Source organism: Piliocolobus tephrosceles, chromosome 7, assembly GCF_002776525.5.
Source record: "Piliocolobus tephrosceles isolate RC106 chromosome 7, ASM277652v3, whole genome shotgun sequence".
In the NCBI taxonomy this organism is placed as follows: Eukaryota; Metazoa; Chordata; class Mammalia; order Primates; family Cercopithecidae; genus Piliocolobus; species Piliocolobus tephrosceles.
In genome coordinates, this window is record NC_045440.1 from 81072240 (window position 1) to 81096052 (window position 23813).

The window sequence follows — 23813 nt, forward strand, 5'->3', positions numbered from 1 at the left end:
GGGTGAAAGCGTGAGACTCCGTCTCAAAAAAAAAAAAAAAAAAAAGATGTCAGGCACAAGCAGGTCTCAGGTTTCCTTCAAATTGAGGAAACTTGATAGGCCTGCCAAAGACAGCCTATGTGGCAAGTAAATGCTTGTGATTAAGAACCTGAATATCAACTTGACAGGGTGTGCGCAGGGGAGGGGAGAAAGGGAGTGTGCACAAAAACATTTGTGAATAAAATTAGTAATTACCTTCATTAGAATGTGTTTATGTTTCTGATAGCACATTTGACCCAGAATTTATATGTATATTAAATTAAAGAAGACTCTTAGGCACTAACAAATATGGGAGGAGAGTGCTGAGGTTACTAGGATTTTATTACAAAGAAATGTCTTACTTCCATGCTTTCACAGGTGTCTCCACTAAGGTTACATACAACTTACGCAAAAAATGGTAAAGAATTACTTCAAGCATAGGAAAATACTAACTACATTAAGTACAGCTGCTTTGACTGCAATGTTCCAGGAACTGAACGTGGTTAATGGCACCACAGTTGCCTCCAAGACATGGGACCTGCACGGTGGGCTGTCCATTGGCTTCCCTTGGAATAAGCAGTGTCTTGCCTTGGTAGGAAAAACTATTTCCTCAAAGGAAGCAATGATCCCTCAAGAAGGCTGGACAGAGGTGAGCAGAAAGCTTCCCTTTCGGTACTTTCCATATCTCATCATTGCCTTCTGCCCTCTTAGGTCCCAGGCGCTTTTAAAAATCAACAACAGCAAGACTTTTTCTCTTTCCTTTTTTGGCTACACTGGCATCATAACATTCTACTAGAGGTTAACTCAATAATTCAAAGCTAAAACCCCCAACATTTGAGACTTGGTATTATTAAATAAATCACCTCCATTTTGGCAAATTTACATCTGTAACCGATTCATTTAAGGTAAGATTTCTCTATATTATAGAGAGGCAGTAAAACATTGGCGATAAACTCTATGATCTTGGGGAGTTCCTTAATCTCCCTAAACTTTAAGCTCCCTCATCAGTGAAACAGGAAAAGAGAAAATACATCTGCCCAGGGCTGATGTGAGGGACAAACAGGGCATTTGCTGCCCATAGGTGTTTGGCGGGAGCCAGGCCCTAGGAAACACTCCTTCAATGTTAGTATCACTAGCAAATAAAATACCTTTCTTTCCACATAGAACTGGTTGAAAAGAACTAAAAATTTCAAACTCTTCAATAACAGAAAGGCCCAAACCATCCCCATCTCTCCCTCTGCGTCCTTTCACTCACCTTTTCCAACCTCTACAAAAAGGATGAGCAGAACCTGCCCCACTGTGAAGGACACAATCACATCTTCTTTTGTTCACTGCACAAAATAAGGCTATGAAGTAGGAGTGTTGGTGGGAAAATGAACACACCTTTAAAATTCTAAAAAATAACATTATCGTCAAAAGCTAAAGGGTGACTGGGTGGGCAGGCAACTTGGTCAGGAGAAGCAAGAGAGACAGAGAAGCAAGGGGCCCTGTTGTCCCCCATGGGGAGTATCAGGAGGGCTCCCAGGACTCCTGTGGAAGAGGCAGGCCCAGCCCGCAGCCTCCGTGAGCTCTAGACACAGGTGAGGCTCTCGGGAGTCGAACCCTCACTGGTGACCAATGTGCGCAATGCCCAAGGTGGACGTGACAATATGACAGAGCTCTATGTCCTGGGATGGCACCAGATTTGAACTGCAATTGACTCACCGCTTACTTCCCTCTCCCTTTAAGTGAGAACAAAAAATCAAATGTCCTCTTCATCTTCTAATAAGTTTTTAAATTATGACACCTTTGAATCAAGAAAAAGGAAAGTTGCTGTGGCTTCTATATGTTTCTCCTTGGCCCAAAATTCATACAGAGAAACCCAAATAGCTAAACTAATGAAGTATGATTTTTTAAATTCTCAATTAATAATTCAAAATGTTTCTTCTGTGCTTTGAATCATGACATACACACCAAAAAAAAAAAACCTATATTAGCTTTTAAGTAGCAATGAAATTAACTAATAAACAAAGTAGGGAATCCATTTCAGGGGTTTTTTTCTATTATTCCTGCAGAACAAAATGTAATACAAGACATAAATCATACATAAATTATGTATATGATGATCTGTGATGAGAAACCTTTGGGGCTACTATTGTAATTGTTTCGGGGGGTTGTTTTGGTTGGTTGGTGTTTTTGGTTTTTTTGAGACAGGATTTCGCTCTGTCACCCAGGCTGGAGTGCAGTGGTACAGTCTTGGCTCGCTGACACCTCCACTTCCTGGCCCAAGCGATCCTCCTGCCTCAGCCTCCCAAGTAGCTGGGATTGCAGGCATAAACAACTCCTCCAGGCCTGATGTTACTACTGTAATCGTTCTGGTGCACCATAAACCATGCTTGTATAAAACAGCAAATTTAATCAATAAATGTTGTGTGTGCTCTGACTGTTCCACTGACTGGCCATTCCTCCATCTCGCTCCCTCTCCTTGGGCCTCCCTATTCCAGTGATTTGAAGTGGTGAGAGAATAAAGAGAATGGTAAGGAAAGAAATTTACAAAGAAGATTCAGCATGTGCAAGAATGCAGACGTATGAGAGGGCAAAAAGGCATTTATGAAACCTCAAACCACGTAGTGGGTATCACAGGGTGTGGGTGCTGTATATCTGCAAGGCTCAGGTTGGAATAGTTAGATGTTGAGCAGTGAAGGGGGACTCAAGGCATCTGAGGAAAAGGAAGAGTACAGTAAATCTCAGATTGAATGGAGAAGTTTGAGATAAAAAATACAGAAAGGGCCAGGCGTGGTGGCTCACGCCTGTAATCTCAGCACTTTGAGAGGCCAAGGCAAGCAGATCACTTGAGGTTGGGAGTTCGAGACCAGCCTGACCAACATGGAGAAACTCTATCTCTACTAAAAATACAAACTTAGCCAGGCATGGTGGCACATGTCTGTAATCCCAGCGACTGGAAAGGCTGAGGCAGGAGAATAGCTTGAACCCGGGAGGCGGAGGTTGTGGTAAGCCAAGATCGTGCCATTGCACTCCAGCCTGGACTATAAGAGCAAAACTCCGTCTCAAAAAAACAAAAAAGAAAGAAAAGAAAAGAAAATATAGAAAGAAGAGCAGATGAAGGGATGGAGATGATGCATTTGTTTGGGGGGTATATCGTATTTAAGGTCTGCTCCAGTTATCTAATGCTGCATAACAAGCCAGCCCAGAACTTAGTGGTTTTAAACAACAGCATTTATTACAGTCACAGTACTGCAGTTTGGGCATGGCTTGGTGGGGACAGCTATTCTCTGCTCCACTCAGCCTCAGCTGGGGGGGACTTGAAGACTGAGGCCAGGGCCATCTGAAGGTGCACCCACTCACATGAGGGGCTACTGACACCAGGAAGACCTAGCAACTGAGGTTTCCTGGCACCTGCCTCTGTCTGTCTGGCCTCCAGCATGCAGCCTCAGGGTGGCCAGGCTTCTTACATGTTAGCTCAGGGTTCTTAAGGCAGGAGTCCCAAGAGAGGCAGGCACAAGCTCTGTGGCTTTTTATGGTCTAGCTTTAGAAGTCAGATGGTGTCACTTCCATCTCACTGTATTAGTTAGAAATACAAATAGAAAAGGCCAGCCCATATTCAAGGAGAGGGGAATCAGAACACCTTTTGGAGGGAGGAGTATCGATGAATGTGTGAACATGTTTTAAAACCATCACCAAGTCCTTGTGGGATGTCAACGTGGGTAGATTCAGGAGTGACATATGGATTTCTGAGAGAAAGAGTTGGGCAGAATATCAAGGTTTAGGAGACCTAAGGATATGTGATACTTGAAGCTATTAAGCTGTTTAGAAGGCCCAGGAAAAAGAATAGGAGAAACATGGAGAAATGAGCATGGAATGTGACCATCTCAGGGGGGGAAAGGAAGGTATGAATTAGGAAATGGAGTGTTGGACTTTCAAAGGCTGTGGGGATGCCAAGCAGGTTGAGAGGGAAGAGTAGATACGGGATTTGGTGATAAGGAGCAGTGGTGGATCATGCTGAGAGATTTGGGCTCCGTGGATTAGGGTAGAGTAGAAGAGAATTGGGGTTGGGTTGAAGAGGAGTAGGGTGGGGTGGAGGAGAATGGGAGGGCTAGTACAATGGATTCCAGGCCTGCGGGAAGGGGGGAATAGTAAAGGGAAGGCAACTGGAAAGGGAGATTGCCCTTTGCCAAACTAGAGCTGATTATTTAATAATACCAAGTCTAACCAGTGATTTGAGGTTCCTGCTCCACTTTGGATTGGAGGGAATTCACAAAGTGCCTTTGAAAAGCTGGTTGCTTCACCAGACTTCACTACTTTTCAAATTTAATATCTATAGTCATCATCATGAACTTAATAATCCAGTCAAGAGAATGTCATCTGCAGTGACCACAGCCCCACCAGCCAGAGCCCAGCCAAGCGGAAGACTGGGCTCCTGGAACCAGAGGCCCCTTTTGAAGGCTAAAAAACAAAAGGAAATAAGTTTGGGAAAGGATGGTAATGCTGGGAAAAATAAAACCCTAAACCAAGAGAAACGTGCCATGTCCTCCTTACCATCAGTCAGGATTTTCATGGAATCCCTGACACAATCAGCAGTGTCAATCCACTCTAAAGTCACCAGGAGAGGCAGGCTTGGCCAATAGGTTTCCCCCTCAACGATGACCTGAAGAAAAGCACTGACCGACTCTCAGGTCGAGGAACCTTTGTTCTGGAATGAAAATCATTTCTCAAGAGAACCTGAGCGAGAATAGTTAACAAATCCAGAAGCTGCCCAAATCAGTCCCATAGTCAAGACACTCCGCAATGAAAACAAGCACTCGCAACTTCAGGTTGGCCCTTAGAAATCACTGGTTAAAATTCTAAAATCGCAGCATAACTACAATTTCACTCAAATGTTACCTCTAGACTAAACTGCTTTTCTGGCTATAATACCACCCAGGGAAAGTATAATACTTTCATTCTGCAAATATTTAATATGTTCTTATTCTCTGCAAGGCTCTTACACATTAAAGTGAATTATTGCTTACAGACTTGAGCTTCTTGAAGGTCGAACTCTACCATATCACTATTAAAATACATTTTGCATTAAAAGCATCTTAACTAAAACCAGTGGCATCCACAGGCATAGCAAATCCAGTTATTCTCCCTTGCCTCTGGTTTCTGCTCTCATTTTACAAACACACACAAATGCCAAACTACTCATCCTCTCTACTGAGGAACTAAAAACAATAGTCAAATTTAATATCTATAGTCTATTTGCTTGGGAATAGCCAAGCAAATTCCCATCACTTAATCCAAATTTCCCTTTAAAACACCCAGGACTTCTTTAAAGAGCAGTCTCCCTTTCCGGTTGCCTTCCCTTTACCATTCCCCTCTTCCCACAGGCCTGGAATCCACTGTACCGGCCCTCCTATTCTCTCCACCCCACCCCACTCCTTTTCAACCCCACCCCAGTTCTCCTCAACTCCACCCCCAACCCCCATCCCTGGAACCCAAATCTTTCAGCATTATCTACCACTGCTGGAGTGGTGGATAATGGGGGGGTGGGGGAGATGCAAACATTCAGTCAATAGCAGCTTTCAAGTCCAAGTTCAAAGGTCACCTACTTTAGGAATTCTTTTCTGAAGACCCCAGCCAGGGTTGCTCACTTCCTCCTCAGCCAGGGTTATAAATCTCTCACCACATCCACTCTACTACAGCAGCCTAGTTGTATGTTTGTTTCTCCAGAATGGCCTGAGAGCAGGCTCAGAGCCTAGATCGCACCACTGCACTCCAGGCTAGGCAACAGAGTGAAACTCTGTCTCAAAAAAAAAAAAAAAAGAGGGAAATAACTAACTTCCATCAATAGAACAGCATCGAAAATGTGTTTATGAAGTACTTATTTAGCACTATGTCCAATATCTCACTTGTCTCTAAAGAAATAAAATGTTTCGTTTAAACTGGGAACCACTGAGTTAGCATTTTACAGAAATCTCTAATATTCAGTTTCAAAAATCAGTATCTATTGAGCACCAGTACTAGTAACAGATTGTACGTAATTTTCACGCATATGTGAGATATCAGCCTCAGAGAAGTTTAATGACTTATCCAGTGTCTCACAACCAGAAAATGATGAAGCCCAATTTTGAATCTTGATATGACTTCAGGTTCAGTATTCTGAACTAATTTACAATTAATTCTGATGCATAAGATCAGACACACAGGCCAGACTCTGATATAGATACACTTCCATGGCTCCTACCACAGCTGTACTGTGCTTTTGAACAACACTTTTGCAAGGAAAAGAAAGATTGTCTGCAACTTTTATGTAGTATAGGTATAAGCTGGGTAAGGACATGTACTCTCTAGCCAGACATTACAGATCAAAATTCCAGATCTGTCTGCCAAGCTGTGTGCCCCTGAAAAAGTTGTTACTCTGTCCCTTCATGCCCTGTTTCATTTGTAATGCAGGGATACTATTAGCACCTGCTCACAGGGTATGCTGTGAAATTTTTCAAAAATGAAACATGAAAAGCATTAGACAGAACCTGGCATACAGAAAACAATAAATGTTGTTGCTGGTAACCACAGTAGTTGTATTACTAAAAATGACCCAGTAAAACCCCCGCTGGAAAACTTAAATAATTGTAATGCAAAGCTGAAGCTCTGCCACTTCAGATTCCAATTTTGTTTCAATTATTTGGAAAGAAAACACTTCTTTAAAAAGTATGAGATGTTCCTAGCCCTATAAACTAATTAGAAAATGTAGTTTAGGCCAGGCAGTGGCTCACACCTATAATCCCAGCACTTTGGTAGGCCGAGGGAGGAGGATCACTTGAGCCCAGGGGTTCAAGACCAGTCTGGACAACATAGTAAGACCTTGCCTTTACAAACAATAAAAAAATTAGCCAGGCGTGGTAGTGTGCGCCTGTGGTCCCAGCTATTCAGGAGGCTTAGGTCGGAAAATTGCTTGAGCCCACGAGGTCAGGGCTGCAGTGAGCCATGATTGCACCACTGCACCCCAGCCTGGGACACAAGAGCAAGACCCGATCTCAAAAAAAAAAAAAAAATGCAGTGTAAATTCTTCTTGGACTCCAGATTATTTTCTTAGAGACAACAGATTTGGGATGAAGCTTTTGCAGGGCTATCCACATCCAGCAGAGTACATCTGGGGAAGTCATGACCATTCAGATTATGTTTCCTCCTATATAAAATGAAAATGTACCAGTCCTACCTCCCTGCAGCATTGAAAGACTGAAATGAGATAATATGTAGAAAATTAGTAAGAGTTCTGAAAGGCCGTGTGGTATCATCATCATCATCATTCTGGGTTCCAATAAAATAATATTCCATACGGAATATTCAACTTCCATACGGAATATTCCAACTTCCACATGTAATATTCCAACTTCCATACTGAAATGGAAGACTGATCATCCCTTTGCTAAATGTCTCAGGCAGGCAAAATATTTGCATTTTTCCCTCTTTACAGAATTTTTGTTCTGGTTTACTAGTAGCAAGCACTTTCCACTACTGTGAACATACTCCTTGCCCTTCTCAAATGTGTTTTTTAAAAACTACTACTAAAATGTGCTGAGACTATCATGTCTCCTAGGCTCAGAACACATTAGAAGTAAATAACTGGCTGGGCACAGGTGGTGGCTCACGCCTGTAATTCTAGCACTTTGGGAGGCCAAGGCAGGTGGACTGACTGAGCTCAGGAGTTCGAGACCAGCCTGGGCAACACGTCAAAACTCCATCTCTACTAAAAATATTTTTAAAAAGCCAGGCGTGGTGGCACATGCCTGTAGTCCCACCTACTTGGGAGGCTGAGGCACAAGAACCACTTGAGCCCAGGAGGCAGATGTTGCAGTGAGCCTAGATCACACCACTGAACTCCAGTCTGGGCAAGAGAGTAAGACTCTGTCTCAAAAAAATAAATAAATAAATAAATAAATAAATAAATAAAAGAAGTAAATAACTAACTTCAATAGAACAGTATTGAAAACGTGTTTAAGTATTTATTGAGCACTACACCCAATATCCTTTCAAGACAAAAATTTAACCAACACTGTCTCTTCTACCTATGTATAGACACACATTCTTACACACACGCCTCAGGAGCAAAGTACCAATTTCGCTTCTATTTACAGATCAGATTTTCAGTGATTATATGTAAGACTATAAGCGTATCTAGAACATATACCTATCTCCCTGCCAAACCATGTTCCTTCTCTAATTCTTAGTCTTTTCTATCCAAACCCATCTGACTCTATTAATGCTAGAAGTCTTTGATTGATATATGTGCAATATGAGAAATACGGAGTACCTACTACATACTTGAACTGCACGCTGGGAATACAATGTAAGGCAGTCTCCTGTTCTAGTGACACTATTTCTAGCCAACTACAGATTCTAGTGGGTTGGATAAACTACCATTTTTATTTCTTAAACCCTCCTGATTGGACCATAAGCTCCTTTTCCACACCACAATGCCTCCAAATAAACTAAGGATACAATGGGTGAGATTTCATCCTGTTAATAAGTTCCCAATCCAAAACTTTATCAAGAACACATTATTTATTTATATATATATATATATATATATACATATATATATATATATATATAATTTTTTTTTTTTTTAAGACACAGTCTCGCTCCGTCACCCAGACTGGAGGGCAGTGGTGCGATCTCAGCTCACCGCAACCTCCACCTCCCGGGTTCAAGCGATTCTGCTGCCTCAGCCTCTTAAGTAGCTGGGACTACAGATGTGCACCACCATGCCCAGCTAATTTTATATTTTTTGTAGAGATGGGGTTTTCCTATGTTGGCCAGGCTGGTCTCAAACTCCTGACCTCAAGTGATCCGCCCACCTCAGCCTCCCAAAGTGCTGGGATTACAAGCATGAGCCACTGAGCCCAGCCTTAAATAATTTTTAAAACTGACATTTACATGTATATAGCTGTAACATGAAACACACTCACGAAGCTTATGAGCCAAGGCATGTAAATTAATAGCTTGTCTGAAATCACTATTTTTAGTACCAATTACAAGTGTCTAAAGAGAAAAGATACAAAGAAGGAAGTACCGAAAGCCACACAAAGCCATGCAAATTACCCCCAAAATGTCACCTGGAAAATATTTGCTCCTAATACTGTATTTTGTTAATAAAAATAACATTAAAAGATCCAACATAACCAAAATGATAAGCAAAATAGAAAAAGTAAATATTTGCCATGGAGAGAAGGTGGCAGAGAATAATGAGAAGGCAAGACACACTAAGATCCCGACTGTAAAAAGTAGATAAGTAACAATCTCAAGAGGGAAATACAAATGGCTAATAACATCTATAACCTCTCTAGGAAACAGACAAATTGAAGCCTATAAGCTCTGTAATTCTATTTTAAGGAAATGACTAGAGAAACTGAAGCAGAAGGACTCATTGAGCCCAGGAGTTCAAGCTACAGTGAACTAGAATTGCATCACTGTGCTCCAGTCTTGACAACAGAGAAAGACTCTGCCTCTTAAAAAGCGAAAAGAAAAAAAAGACCAAAAAAAAGGCAATTTATGTAATAAGAGAACATATCTGCAAAGCAAACATCCAATAAAGGTTTAATATCCAGAACATATATATTAAAAAGTCCTATAACTCAACAACTAATCTTATCAAAAAACAGGCAAAACAGCCTTACACAGTGGCTCAACACCTGTAAGTCCAGCACTTTGGGAGTCTGAGGCAGGAGGATCACTTGAGCCCAGGAGTTCAAGGTTATGGTAAGCTATGATTGAGCCACTGCACTCCATCCTGGGTGACAGAATGAGACTGTGTCTCAAAACACAACACAACAAAACAAAATAAAACAAAAAAAGGGAAATAACAAGTGTTGGCAAAGATGGAGAAAAACTGGAATCCTTGTGCACGGTTAGTGCACATGCAAATTGGTAAAGCCATGATGGAAAACAGTATGGAGGTTCTGAAAAAATTAAAACAGAATTACCATATGATCCAGCAATCCCATCTCTGGGTATATATCTAAAAGAAGTGAACACAGGCTCTCAAAGAGATATTTGCACACTCATGTTCATTACAGCATTATTCACAATAGCCAAGATGTGGAAGCAACCTTACTTTCCATTGACAGATACATAATAAAGAAAATGTAATACATATATACAATGGAATATTATTCAGCCTTAAGAAGGAAATTGGGTCACATGCTACATATGCATGAGCACCGATATCATGCTAAGTAAAATAAGCATGATTCCACTTATATGAGGTATCTAAAGTGGTCAAATTCATAAAATCATAGTTTCTATGATTGTTACCAGGGGTAGGGGATGGAGGAATGGGGAAGTTGGGAAGCTGTTGTTCAATGAGTACAGAGTTTCCATTTTGAAAAATGAAAAAGTTTCAGAGATCTGTTGCACAAAGAGGTACACACAGTTAACACTACTGTACTGTACATTTAAAAATGATTAAAATGGTAAATTTTGTTATGTATTTTTTTACCACGAGAAAAAAAGGGCAATGATAGTTATGTTTTCCAGAATGAGATTCAGTAACAGGCATCAAAAGGCTTAAATATATTCACATCCTTTGACCTGTCTATGGAAATTTATCTTAAAACAATTTATCTTAAAGCAGTATCATAGCTAAAATGGAATGTAACTCTACTCCAGGAGAGAAAGAGTTAAATAAACATTTGAATAGTAGAAGAATGCAATCATCAAAAATTATAGTTTGGGGAAACTTTTTTTTAATGATGTGGTAAAATTCTTATTATCAAATAATATCCAAAACAAAACTGTATGTGTAGTATATACAGTATAACCCTAATGAACATATATTGGGGTATTGAATAAAGAAACAGACCAAATTCTAACTAAGAGAGAGAAAGAGAGACAGACAGAGAGAAAGGGGAAAGTGGAGAGGAGAGAGAAGGAGAAAAAGATCTGCCAGCATGATTTTTGTTGAATTTTCACCTGCATAAGTTGATTCTAATGTTCATTTGGAAATAAAGTCTGGCAAGAATACCTAGAAAAAAAAACTGACAGAAAAAAAAATAGAGTAATCAAAACAAACTAGCCCTTCCAGACATTTTTACATTTTATGATAACAAACTAGGTTTAGCTGCTGGCAATGAACATACAGATAAAGAAAAAAGAAAAGAATGTAAGCATTTAGTACATGACAACAGTGGTATTTCAAATCAATAGAGGAAGAAGCCATTAGTCAATGAATGGTGTTAGGCATTTGGGTGGCCAATTGGAGGTGCAAGTGTTAAGATTTATACCTCACATCTTATTATCAAAACAAACTCTAGATTGAGGAAAGATTTAAATGTAAAAAATAAAACCATAACAACATAAACTCAAAGTGAGGAAGGCAATTCTAAAAATGATTCAAGCCGGGCGCGGTGGCTCAAGCCTGTAATCCCAGCACTTTGGGAGGCCGAGATGGGCGGATCACGACGTCAGGAGATCGAGACCATCCTGGCTAACATGGTGAAACCCCGTCTCTACTAAAAAATACAAAAAACTAGCCGGGCGAGGTGGCGGGCGCCTGTAGTCCCAGCCACTTGGGAGACTGAGGCAGGAGAATGGTATAAACCCAGGAGGCGGAGCTTGCAGTGAGCTGAGATCCGGCCACTGCACTCCAGCCTGGGCGACAGAGCAAGACTCCATCTCAAAAAAAAATAAAAATAAAAATGATTCAAAAGCTAGAATCCATAAATGGAAAGAGCCATTAGTTAGACTGGGCATGGTGGCCCACTCCTGCAATCCCAGCAATTTGGGAGGCCAAGGCAGGTGGATCACTTGAGGCCAGGAGTTCAAGACCAGCCTGGCCAACATGGCAAAACCCCATCTCTACTAAAAAATACAAAAATTAGCCAGGCATGCTGGCACGCACCTGTAATCCCAGCAACTTGGGAGGCTGAATGAGGAGAATTCAGCCTGGGAGACAGAGGTTGCAATGAGCAGAGATCATGCCACGGCACTCCAGCACTCAGCACTCCAGCCTGAGTGGCAGAGGGAGACACTGTCTCAAAAAATAAAAAATAAAAAATAAAGAGCTATAAGTATTTCTTCTTGGTTAAAAAAAATCACTATAAAATCAAAAAAGGAATGGAAAACTACAAAAAAAAATTATCTCATAAACAGGGGCTACATTCTATAAAACACAATAGAAAAACTGGCAAAAGATATGGCCAGATATTTCACAGAAAATGCAATGTAGATTGTAAACAGATTAAAAGACGTAAACATATACTGAGAAACCACTTGTCCCCTATAAGACAAGCAACAATGGAAAAGTGTGGCAACATCCTGGCCACAAGGCATGGGAAAGCAAACGCTTACACATGCTGGTGGAAGTATAACTGGCACCACTTCTATGGAGCAGAATTTGGCACTATCAAAATTGAACAGCCACATTCCTCTAAGAATTCTTCCTACACACACACTGGCATTTTTGTGGAATGACTTGCATACACATATATTTGCTGCAGCTTTGTTTTAACAGCAAAATATAAGAGTGAAGGAGTTCAAGACACAACATCCCAAAACATTCCACTTTAGCATGCTGATTATTTTGGGCTAAAGGCACTTGAAAAACAGCAGGTGTAAGAAGGCCACCCAAACCTCTTCTCTTTTTCCTGAAAGCAGAAGATGAAACTCCTGTATGAAAGATGTCCTCCCTCTACGAGGAGGAAAGAAACATTCTTATCACAGGAAATCCAAGCCCAAAGAAATCTGCATGAAGAAACCTTGCTAAACTAAACCTTACCTTCCTAGTTACTTTTCCACAATTGCCACTCTTTTTTTGACCTAGTATGTAATCAATCAGGCCAAGCCACTTCCTTGAGTCTTCATTCCTCTTGTGAGGGTAAAAGGTATGTAATATGTAAAAAGCACTAAATAAAATTTGCATGCTTTTCTCCTGTTAATCTGTCTCATGTTGGTTTAATTCCTAGGCCTCGCCAGAAATCCTAAAAGGGTAGGGAGAAATTTTTCCTCCCCTACAAGGCAAAATGTAAATGTCCATCCACAGGGAAAAAGTTAATTATCTATAACAGTATATAAAACGTTACATCTATAAATACATACATACAAATGGCCATTAAAAATGGAGCTGCTCTAGGCCAGGTGCAATAGCTCACATCTGTAATCCAGGCACTTTGGGAGGCTGTGGCAGGTGGATTACTTGAGGCCAGGAGTTCAAGACCAGCCTATACAACATGACGAAACCCCACCTCTACAAAAATAGAAAAATTATGGTGTGGGGGTGCACGGCTGTAGTCACAGTTACTCAGGTGGCTGAGGCAGGAGAATCACTTGAACCCAGGAGGTTGTGGTTGCAGTGAGCCAAATTGGTGCCATTGCACTCCAGCCTGGACAACAGAGGGAGACTCCATTTAAAAAAAAAAAAAAAAATTGGAGCTGCACTATATAACCTTATGTTGAATGATCTCTAAAATCTATACACTATTTAAGTGAAGAAAGGTGCTAAACAATTTATGTGCTAGTTTCTATCACACACAAACACCTATCAATACTTTACACATATGCTTTATACATGTGTATGTATACATACATACACAGAATCTCTGAATGGATAGAGAAGAAAATGGTAGAAAATAGTTTTTACCCAAGAGAAATGTCCTGGGAGACAGAAATGGGAGGGAGATTTATTAATAATTTACAAACTTTTAGTCCTTTTGAATTTTGTATTATGTGTATTAATTAACTGATTAGACAAAATGATGTTAAAGTTTTTTTTTTTTTTTTTTTTTGAGACGGAGTTTCGCTCTTGTTGCCCAGGTTGCAGTGCAATGGCATGATCTTGGCTCACCGCAATCTCTGCCTCCTGGGTTCAAGCGATTCTCCTACCTCAGCTTCCCTAGTAGCTGGGATTACAGGCATGCGATATGCCACCATGCTGGCTAATTTTGTATTTTTAGTAGAGACGGGGTTTCTCCATGTTCGTCAGGCTGATCTCAAACTCCCGACCTCAGGTGATCCGCCCGCCTCGGCCTCCCAAAGTGCTGGGATTACAGGCATGAGCCACCATGTCTAGTCATTAAAGTGTATTTTTTAAATACACTTAGGGTTTTTTTAAAGGGCAAGTTATAAAATGCAATATTCGGTAAGAAAGTTGTGATCTGTTGGCCAGGCCCAGTGGCTCACGCCTGGAATCCCAGCACTTTGGGAGGCCAACGAGGGCAGATCACCTGAGGTCAGGAGTTTGAAACCAGCCTGACCAATATGGAGAAACCCCATCTCTACTAAAATTACAAAAAAATTAGCTGGGTGTCATGGCGTGCGCCTGTAGTCCCAGCTACTTGGGAGGCTGAGACAGGAGAATTGCTTGAACCCAGGAGGCAGAGGTTGCAGTGAGCCAAGATCACGCCACTGCACTTCAGGCTGGGAGACAGAGCAAGCCTCCGTCAAAAAAAAAAAAAAAATTGTGATTTGTTTAAAGCATAGATACATGAGCAGGTATAAATTAATATGTTAACTATGATTTCTCGTTCTCAGCACAGGATTATGGGTAATTTTCTTTTTTCTCCATCAATATTTCTGATTTTTCTAAAATAGACAACTATTCTTAGATTCCAAAAGGTATTTTGACATTCTAACTTTTTTAAAACTTCCACTAAATATTAAAATTCCTTAATCTGTTGGAAACATTTTTCTAATAAAAATACATGGCTACAGTTATGGTTTCAGTACAGCTGGTACCCACTAGTTTAAATAAAATTTGGGAATGTCTCAGAAGAGAGATTTCACAACAGTCATTAAAGCAGAAATAATTAACCCCAAAAGGAAAATAATCTTAGCCTACAACAAAAGACTCAGTAGCACAGAATTTCCAGGGATTTGGGTGTTCTTTTCGGTTTTGCACTGTTGAGTGATGTATTTGTTTTTATTATATGCATACATTATCCTGTTTTGAAACCTTGCTAAAAGATCACAACCCCTCCTACCACTCAGCTTTTCCCCTAGGGACTAGGCAGGCTGCCACATAAAAATAAATGCAGGAAGTGAAGAAGAGCTAACAAAGACATCAGCACCATATGGAAATCGAGAAACTGTTGACCAAATAAATTAACAGCCTGGGTGGGTCACGCCCAGAGACTTGCGAGTAGACCCTCAAAATTGTTATCCATTATTCTCTACATTTGCTTTACTTTTAAATAAATGATACCCCACTTTTCTGTTATTTATTTCTAAGGCACAATTACAATGTTAAAATGATATTGACATATTATTGTGTTATTCTCTTTTTTGAAGCCTTTCCTCTCTCCCTAGTTTTTTGGCCCCAGGAACCATTCCTCTTCCCCTTAAAATCATAAAGTTGTTGTTTTTTTTTTTTTTAAATTCAAACTAGTATAATGTGTAGTGGGCTAGATGACTGTCACTTCTATACAATAGTGCTAAACTAAAGGTTATGACTAACATGAGAGCACTCAAGTATGCATATTTATTCAGCTCTATAAAAAGTAGTCAGGAGGGTTTTCTACACAATGTATGCTCTAGTTAGCAGCACTGCTCTATCAAAGTAGGAAACACTACACAGTAAATGTGCTGCGCTGAGCTTAATGCTTGGAAACTCTTGAGAGGCATTATGAAATTTAACGTATTTTAAATCATTTGATGGTCACTGAACTCTCACTATAAGCAGAGTATTGTATTCAAGTCCTTGGTATGAGGGAAAGTAGAAAAACAGCAGAATCTGGGCCTGATACTACAGAGCATTAGAATACTCATGGTCAGCCCAGCGCGGTAGCTCACGCCTGTAATCCCAGCACTTAGGGAGGCCGAGACTGGCGGATCACGAGGTCAGGAGATCGAGACCATCCTGGCTAACACGGTGAAATCCCGTCTCTACTAAAAAATACAAAAAAACTAGACGGACGAGGTGGTGGGCCTCTGTAGTCCCAGCTACTCAGGAGGCTGAGGCAGGAGAGTGGCGTGAACCCGGGAGGTGGAGCTTGCATTGAGTGGAGATCGCGCCACTGCACTCCAGCCTGGGTGACAGAGGGAGACTCCATCTCAAAAAAAAAAAAAAAAAAGAATACTAATGGTTGAAAACATAAGGAAAACTCTGTGTTTATTTTAAAACTTTACAGCTTTGTTAAGTATAATCAGTAGCAAGAACAGATTTTTTGATAACTTCACATAAGAAGGTTGAAAGAGGCAATTTCAAGAGAGAAATGCATGTAAGACAAGAGGGAGGGCATTAAATTTTGCATCTAGAGTTTCATTAGGGATTTTTTGAGGGACAAATGTAAGAAAACTCCATGTACATTACAAACTATTAAAAGTTCAACAAATCCTAAAATTTTCTGCTTTAGTTTTAAATATGTTGCCAAAAATCACAATTCAGGAGATAATCACAGAGTATGATAAACCTTATTTCAGCCAACACAGTTTGCTAGTGAACATCAGGTTTAAAATCCCAGGTTCTGCCTTTTCCAGTTTAAGGCAGGAGTCTTGCTCCAGATTCATTTAAGGCTGAGTCCACCCTACTGGTTCAAATATCTTCCATGTAAACTTACCCTCCAAGCCCAGCACCGCCTTATCAGCAACTTTCTCTGGCTAAGTTCTGCTTCTTGAGAATACAGAGGGAAAACAGAACAAGAGAAAGCAGGAAACAAGAGACGGATATGGAGGGACACAGAGGTTACCACGGCTGGGGCTTGCTCATTCATCTTAGGCAGTCAACACACATTTCTGAGCACCTACTGTGTGCACTGGTAACATAAAGATGAAAAGGCAGGTAGGCAGATGGAAGCAAGAGTAAGGAATGGCTAGGTGGGTTTGTTTTTTGTTTGTTTGTTTTTTGAGATAGAGTCTTGCTCTGTCGCCCAGGCTGGAGTGCAGTGGTTTGATCTAGGCCCACTGCAACCTCCGCCTCCTGGGTTCAAGTGATTCTCCCGCCTCAGCCTCCTGAGTAGCTGAGACTACAGGCCGGTGCCACCACGCTCAGCTAATTTTTGTATTTTTAGTAGAGACAGGGTTCCACCTTTTTGGCCAGGTTGATGTCAAACTCCTGGCCTCAAGTGATCTGCCTGCCTCGGTTTCCCAAAGTGCTGGGATTACAGGCATAAACCACCCCACCCAGCCTTGGCCACGTAGTTCTAACACAGCAAAGCTTCGGAGTAAATGAACTGACCCTCCCAAAGCAGTGCCTCTTCTTTCATTCTGAGCAGAGTCCTCCACCCCAACCAAAGAAAATATGGGGAAAATACAGACAGGAAAAGACTATTTACAAGCTAAAGATATGAAAAAAATATGTCTTAGAATGAGACACTTAAACTAGTCCTATAAAAACTACACAAAATGTATTACCAAGTTGGAATACTGCAGTGCTACCAATGACTGTCATTCTTACCACCCAAGCTAGAACACAAACACCATTGAAACTAGTTACTCCACTCACATAAGTAAAACACAGCCATTTAATTTACTTTGACAAGTACCAAACAGTTATTCTAAAAACATCATTATGTTAAACGACAGTGTAAAACAGATTAGTATACAAACACGAGTGGACACGTTTGTCGTCATGTCTCCCCCGTCCTGCGTCGCCCCCATTGAAAGCCAGACAGACATAATGCTGACTTACATGGTGGCCTCTAAGCCGGCTAACAACATATACAAGACATGTGACAAGCTTTCTGACTCAAACATTTGCATGTCTGCTATGTGCAAGTCATCATGTTACCCAACTAAGGACAAAGATGAAATATGTTTCTAACCTCAAGAAGCTTAAAATTTAGATAATAATGTGTATGTATATATATATATATTATACATTACCTGTATAAAGCATATTGTATATAATGTCTATAAGCACTTGTGTTAAGTGTGAAATTAATCTGAAGGGGAGCGAGGAAAGCGTTGAAAGACTCCAAAGATTCTATCTTACAAGTAATCGAAAGTAAAGTACAGGCTTGGCCCAGTGGCTCACACCTGTAATCCCAGCACTTTGGGAGGGCGAGGCGGGTGGATCGCCTGAGGTCAGGACTTCGAGACCAGCCTGGCCAACATGGAGAAACCTCTGTCTCTACTAAAAATATAAAATTAGCCAGGCTGTGGTGGCGCATGTCTGCAATCCCAGCTACTTGGGAGGTCGAGGCAGGAGAATCTCTTGAACCCGGGAGGCGGAGGTTGCAGTGAGCCGACATCGCGCCACTGCACTCCAGCGTGGGCCACAGGGGGCGACTCAAAAAAAAAAAAAGAGTCTCAAAAAAATAAAGTACAAGATAGTATATTTGGAATATGGTTTGATTTACATAAAAGTGCACACATGACGGCACATACTGGAGGAAAATAAGCAATACATGAAAACTTGTGTCAGGGCTCAAAACAGGAGTGATTCCTGTCCTCACTTCCCAAGATTATCTATCTTGTTTTCTTTCTTCAGCATTTATGTATCTTTTTAAAATCGTGCCACACACATCTGCGTACAGTCAGTGGTTTATGATCAGCAGAGATCTCTAGGATGAAACAATATTTAAATCTGAAAACCATGCCCTATTACTGCTCTATTTGGGGGCAATTTCACTTGAGTTGTTTTCAGAAACAAGTGCACCCAACGCCACGGTAAATTAGACTGAAGGTTTTGTGTTGTGGGATTTCACCCTTCCTACGAAAAGCTCTCTTCCCTCAAACCCACGGACACCACTCCACAATTTGGGGGTTCCTAGTATGATAAATATCTGCCTTCCACACCCTCCATGGGCTCAAACGCCACCAAAAATCCTAACCACCTGAACTTAGAAAAACGCATAAAGTCTTAATTTATGAGGGAGAGAGGGGTTTCCCACCGGGAGGGACGAGAACGACCCACTGTCCTCTGTTCCTGGTTCCAGTCACTTACAAGAGCTGGCTGTGCCGTGCTCCCTTCACGCGGCTTTCCACCCAAAGCGCATCACAGCCGCCAGCCCCTGACGCTAGCCCCTTCGCCACCTCCCAGAACCTTCCCTCCCTCTCCCCCACACACGCACACTCACACTCAGCACATGCTCACTCACACACGCAGCCCCATCTGCCCCCGCCAGAGCCGCTCCTTTCAGGGCCCCAGGATGCCAGATCCAGATCCGGGAGATGCAACTTGCGGCGCCGGCCCAGGAGGCTCGGCACCTGCTCCGGCGCTGGGCCGCGCGCAGCCCGGCGCCGAGCCTAAGCCCGAGCCCAAGCCTGCGGGGTCCGCGCCCTCACCTTGCTCGCCGCCGTCCATATCTCCAGCCCGCCGCCTCGCGTCCTCTGCACCCCCGCCGCCTGCAGCCCGTCCCAGCTCGGATCGCCCGCCGCGCCGCGCAGAGCTCCTCCTTGCCTCCGCCGGCGACTCCCGCGAAGTCCCCACCCCCAGAGGCGTCGGGCGCCGCGGCGCCGCCCGCCCTCGGCCGGGAGCGCTTTCCCGGGGCGTCACCCAACCACCTGACCCGGCCGACCTGTGCGCTCCGCCACGTCGGCGCGGGCGGCGCAGCGCGAGGAGGGTCGGGCGCGCCCCTACTCCTGCACCGGCTGAAAGTCGGCCGGGAGGAGGGAAGAGGACGGCGAGGAGATGGACTCGGCCATGGAGGCTGCGTGGAGCCTGCTTGGGAACCGGGATGGCGTTTGCCTTCCACCATCAAGTTATTTATAAAATCAAAAGTTTCCTCTGAGGCCTTGGAGCTGCCCTTTCTCCGCATCTGCGAACACCTACTTTCCTATACTTACAGTAGAAAACACAGGAACGTTATTTAGAAATGCCAGTGGCTCTTTTTTCTCTGTATTTTATTACCTAAATAATGCCGTATGATGCCTTCTCTAACCAGGTCATAAACAAGCATAGGTGAAAATTGCAAAGAATCTCTTGAAAAATTATATAGTCTTTTCCATAGAATGCGGATTTTTTAGGTGACAAGCTAGGAAGATTTCCATATAATAAAAAACTGTTTTGAGTGCAGGACTGAGGACAACACTCAAATGAATTAAATCAAATGAAATTAATTAAATTAACCGAAGGTCAGAATTATCAGCGGAGATCTTTGGAAAATGCGTGTTGAGGCGTCGTGTCCGTTGATCGGTTTGAAGTTCCTGTGATAATCCAGTTCTTTTCATTATTAGCCTTAACAATCTGTTTTCCCAGGGTTCTGCAGTTACTCCTCTTCCATGAAGTCACTTTGATTGTATGGGTCGTGGTCTTCAGGTGGTGTCTCAATTTCATAAGTCATCTGAGGCTGCAAATGAACTGGGCTTCTTTTCTGTATTGCTTGACGTTGAGCCCGAAGCATTGTGTAGCACTCCACAGACGACAAAGCAGCAGCTATTCAGATGTTTTTAAATTACTTATAGTTACCTGAAGTGATTCCATGCTATTAATATCTCTATACTGTCGCGCTGTATATAAAGTGTAGCTCTCTCTAGCCTGCATCTTCCAGTGTCTTCTGGTGACTTTTACTGTTTCACTCAACCAGATGTAATCTCTTTGAGTCCTTCTACTCTCACTGCACTTGGCTGCTCTCCTGTGGCACTCACCCCAGCGCTGGTGCCAGGATGCTACCAGTGTATGTTTCACAGTCCTATTAGGTTACAAGCTCCAGGTGGTAAAGTCCTTAAAATGGCCTAATAAAAAAAATCAAAAACCAGGCCTGGTGCGGTGGCTCATGCCTGTAATCCCAGCACTCTGGGAGGCCAAGGCGGGTGGATCACTTGAGCTCAGGAGTTTGAGACCAGCTTGGCCAACATGGTGAAACCTTGTGTCTACTAAAAATACAAAATGTAGCTGGGCATTGTGGCACACACCTGTAATCCCAGCTACTCAGGAGGCCGAGAGGAGAATTGCTTGAACCCAGGAGACAGAGATTGCAATGAACTGAGATGGCGCCACTGCACTCCAGCCTGGGTGACAGGGCAAGACCCTGTTTCAAAAAAAAAAAAAAGTTCCAGGTGGACAAAGATTATTTTGGATTTTGGTCATCTCTGCTTCCTTTAATTCTACCATGCAATTCATAAATATTGTAATTTTAAACCAGGCATGGTGGCATTTGCCTGTAAACCCGGGAGGCTAAGGCAGGAGGATTGCTTGAGCCCAAAAAGGTGCAATATGATTCTTTAAAAAAATTTTTTAATGTAACATTAAGGTAAATTTTGGCACCAGCAGAAAATTCTGTATGTGGTAAAGAATTTTTGACTAGCTGATACTGAGATCTATTGTATAGAGATAAACATCTGGAGAGACAATCTCTCAATGTACTAATTTGTGGACAAATAAATAGCACTTGAACATGAATGTCCATTAAAATATTTATTCTGTTTGTATCTGTTTAACTTACTATATAGTGATGAACTTGTTATGTATGCTGAAAGGAAAAAAAGTCTTGTCTTTTGAAGAGTTTATAGAGTAGTTCACATGCAGCAGAGATGGCTAATAGCCTACCTGATAAACAGCTTTCCTGTTTTCCTTCCTAAGAGAACCTAAATATTGTTTGGAGTGGCAATGTGCCCAGCTGAAACACTGGGCACTTGAAACTGCCTTGCAGCTAGGGGTGGGTCTCTCTCATTAATATCCAATGAGATGTGAGCAAACTGTACTAGTTGGAATCTCCAAGAAAGCATTTAAAAAGAAGACAGATTTGGCAGCATTAATTGGCCCTTCACCCTTCCCATTCCTGCCTAGAGGGGCAATAGCCATTTTGCAAACACGAGGAAGAAATTCACAAGCCAAGGATGGTGGAAAGAACCCAAGAATCCATGGCATCAGAGACCTGCTTCTTACAGGAAAAAAAATAAATGCCTGACTCTGTAAGGCCACTATAGTTTGCTTTCTGTTAGATGGAGCCAAATGCAATCCCAAATGATAGAATGTGCCGTATAAAAAATGCACTCTGGCATGCACCCACGTAGATGGATACATGCAATCCTGAGCCTTAGAGATAGATTAACTTAATTTTCTCTTTGAAGTTAAATGAGCACTGTTCATACTATAAATATCCTAGTACATGATATTTCCACAAAAGCCTGCTTTTCTCTTGCGTCTTCCTACTACATGATATTTCTACAAAAGCCTGCTTTTCTCTTGCGTCTTCCTACTACATGATATTTCTACAAAAGCCTGCTTTTCTCTTGTGTCTTTCTACTACTTCATTTGTTTTCTTCTGAAAGAATCTGCGCTTACAATTTATGCTGTGTTGCTTCTGAAATGAACAGGTCTTATGTTTCAGCACTCTGAGGAATCTCTGGAGAATGACTAGCACTTAAACAGAGCACCTGGGTGCATTGAGCTGAACCACATTTAAAAGGCTCAGTACAGGAAAGAAACACTAGATTTACTTTGCGGTGTTATTATTGCTGATGGGATCATGGATTTTTTTTTTTTTTCAAGTTTCTTTTTTCAAAATACTCATTTGTTGGTGAAATTTCTACAAGAAATTGTAAACTCCCTCCAAAAAAACAAATGCATTGAAGCAAATGAAGGTATTGAAAAGGATAGATAGAAACCGAGTTATGTAAGTGGAAAAACTCTGTACTCTGCCTTCATTGTATGTACCTTCCTTGACCGATAGCCAGCAGAAATCACACAGAATGTGTGGCAAGTGGAATGCTTTCTGTAGTCCTACCCCTCACATTTGTGGGGACTGGGGCGAGGATACAAATGGGGGCCCTGGCTTTCTCTTCTGGCTTTGTCCTTTCACTTTGACTCTGTCCTGCACTGGGCCAGCCCACTCCCTTGTGCTTGGATGCCTTAGGACCTATCCCATCTCTATCCACCCTTTCCCATCAGCCGAGCCTTGGCCATACCTCCATTCTAGGGTTGCACTAAAAAGGACTGTCCTGGGAGAAAAGCCGAAGGCCTTGACAACAGATGTTGGCCAGTTTAGGCAAGAGATTTTGTAGTTATAGCTACCAGATGCACAGTCGATAAAGAAGGGGTAGATATTTGATGCCAGGGACTGCTCATCAAGGAGAACAAAATCGGGAAATCTCTATGGGGCCCAGGGCGCCCAGTGGAGGGGCTTCAGGTAGCCTGGGTCTAGGGTTGCCAGATAAGATAAAAGGACACCCAGTTCAATTTGAATTTCAGATAAATGACAAGTAATATTTTAGTGTAAGTATATCCCTGGCCAGGAGTGGTGGCTCACGTTTGTAATCCCAGCACTTTAGGAGGCCAAAGTGGGTGGATCACTTGAGGTCAGTAGTTCAAGACCAGCCTGGCCAATGTGATGAAACCCTGTCTCTACTAAAAATACAAAAAATTAGTTGGGTATGGTGGCACATGCCTATAATCGCAGCTACTCAGGAGGCTGAGGCAGGTGAATCACTTGAACTCGAGAAGTGGAGGTTGCAGTGAGCCAAGATTGCACCACTGCACTCCAGCCTGGGTGACAGAGCAAGACTTCATCTCAAAAAAGAAAACCAAAAAAGTATACCTTACAATATTTGCAACATACTTAAATGTATATTTAAATAAAATATAATGTATTATTTATCTTAAATTCTTAGCAAGGTGTCTTATATTTCTGTTTGCTAAATCTGATTACCCTACCTATGTCAAAGGGTAGTTCTGGCTCTCTGATTGTTCAAACAGATGAAGGCATATGGTACCACAATTCTGAAAATTGTGTCATCATCCAGGAGAAAGACAGACTCTTCCTGCTTGAATCATGGTAGTAAACAAAGGGATGAAGGTTAGGAGGCCCAAGAAATCAAGAACAAGTTTTGGAGAAAAATTGATTTAATGTCAGGTAATCAACATTTTTTTGCTTAAGATAATTGAATGACCATCTTATTGTATCCCCTTAGCCATGTAAGAGACTGACTGTGAATATGAAATA

At 41.9% G+C, this 23813-nt stretch overlaps 1 protein-coding gene across 1 annotated transcript in view; it reads right to left on the reverse strand.

The window, feature by feature from the left end:
- Positions 1 to 19444, reverse strand: part of TPD52 (tumor protein D52) — a 137101-nt gene extending 117657 nt beyond the window's left edge. Inside the window, exon 1 of the mRNA XM_023227750.1 lies at positions 19216 to 19444. Within this exon, the coding sequence (XP_023083518.1) occupies positions 19216 to 19234 (19 nt within the window). The 5' untranslated portion in view covers positions 19235 to 19444. The remainder of the gene's footprint in view (positions 1 to 19215) is intronic.
- Positions 19445 to 23813: the final 4369 nt, after the last annotated feature.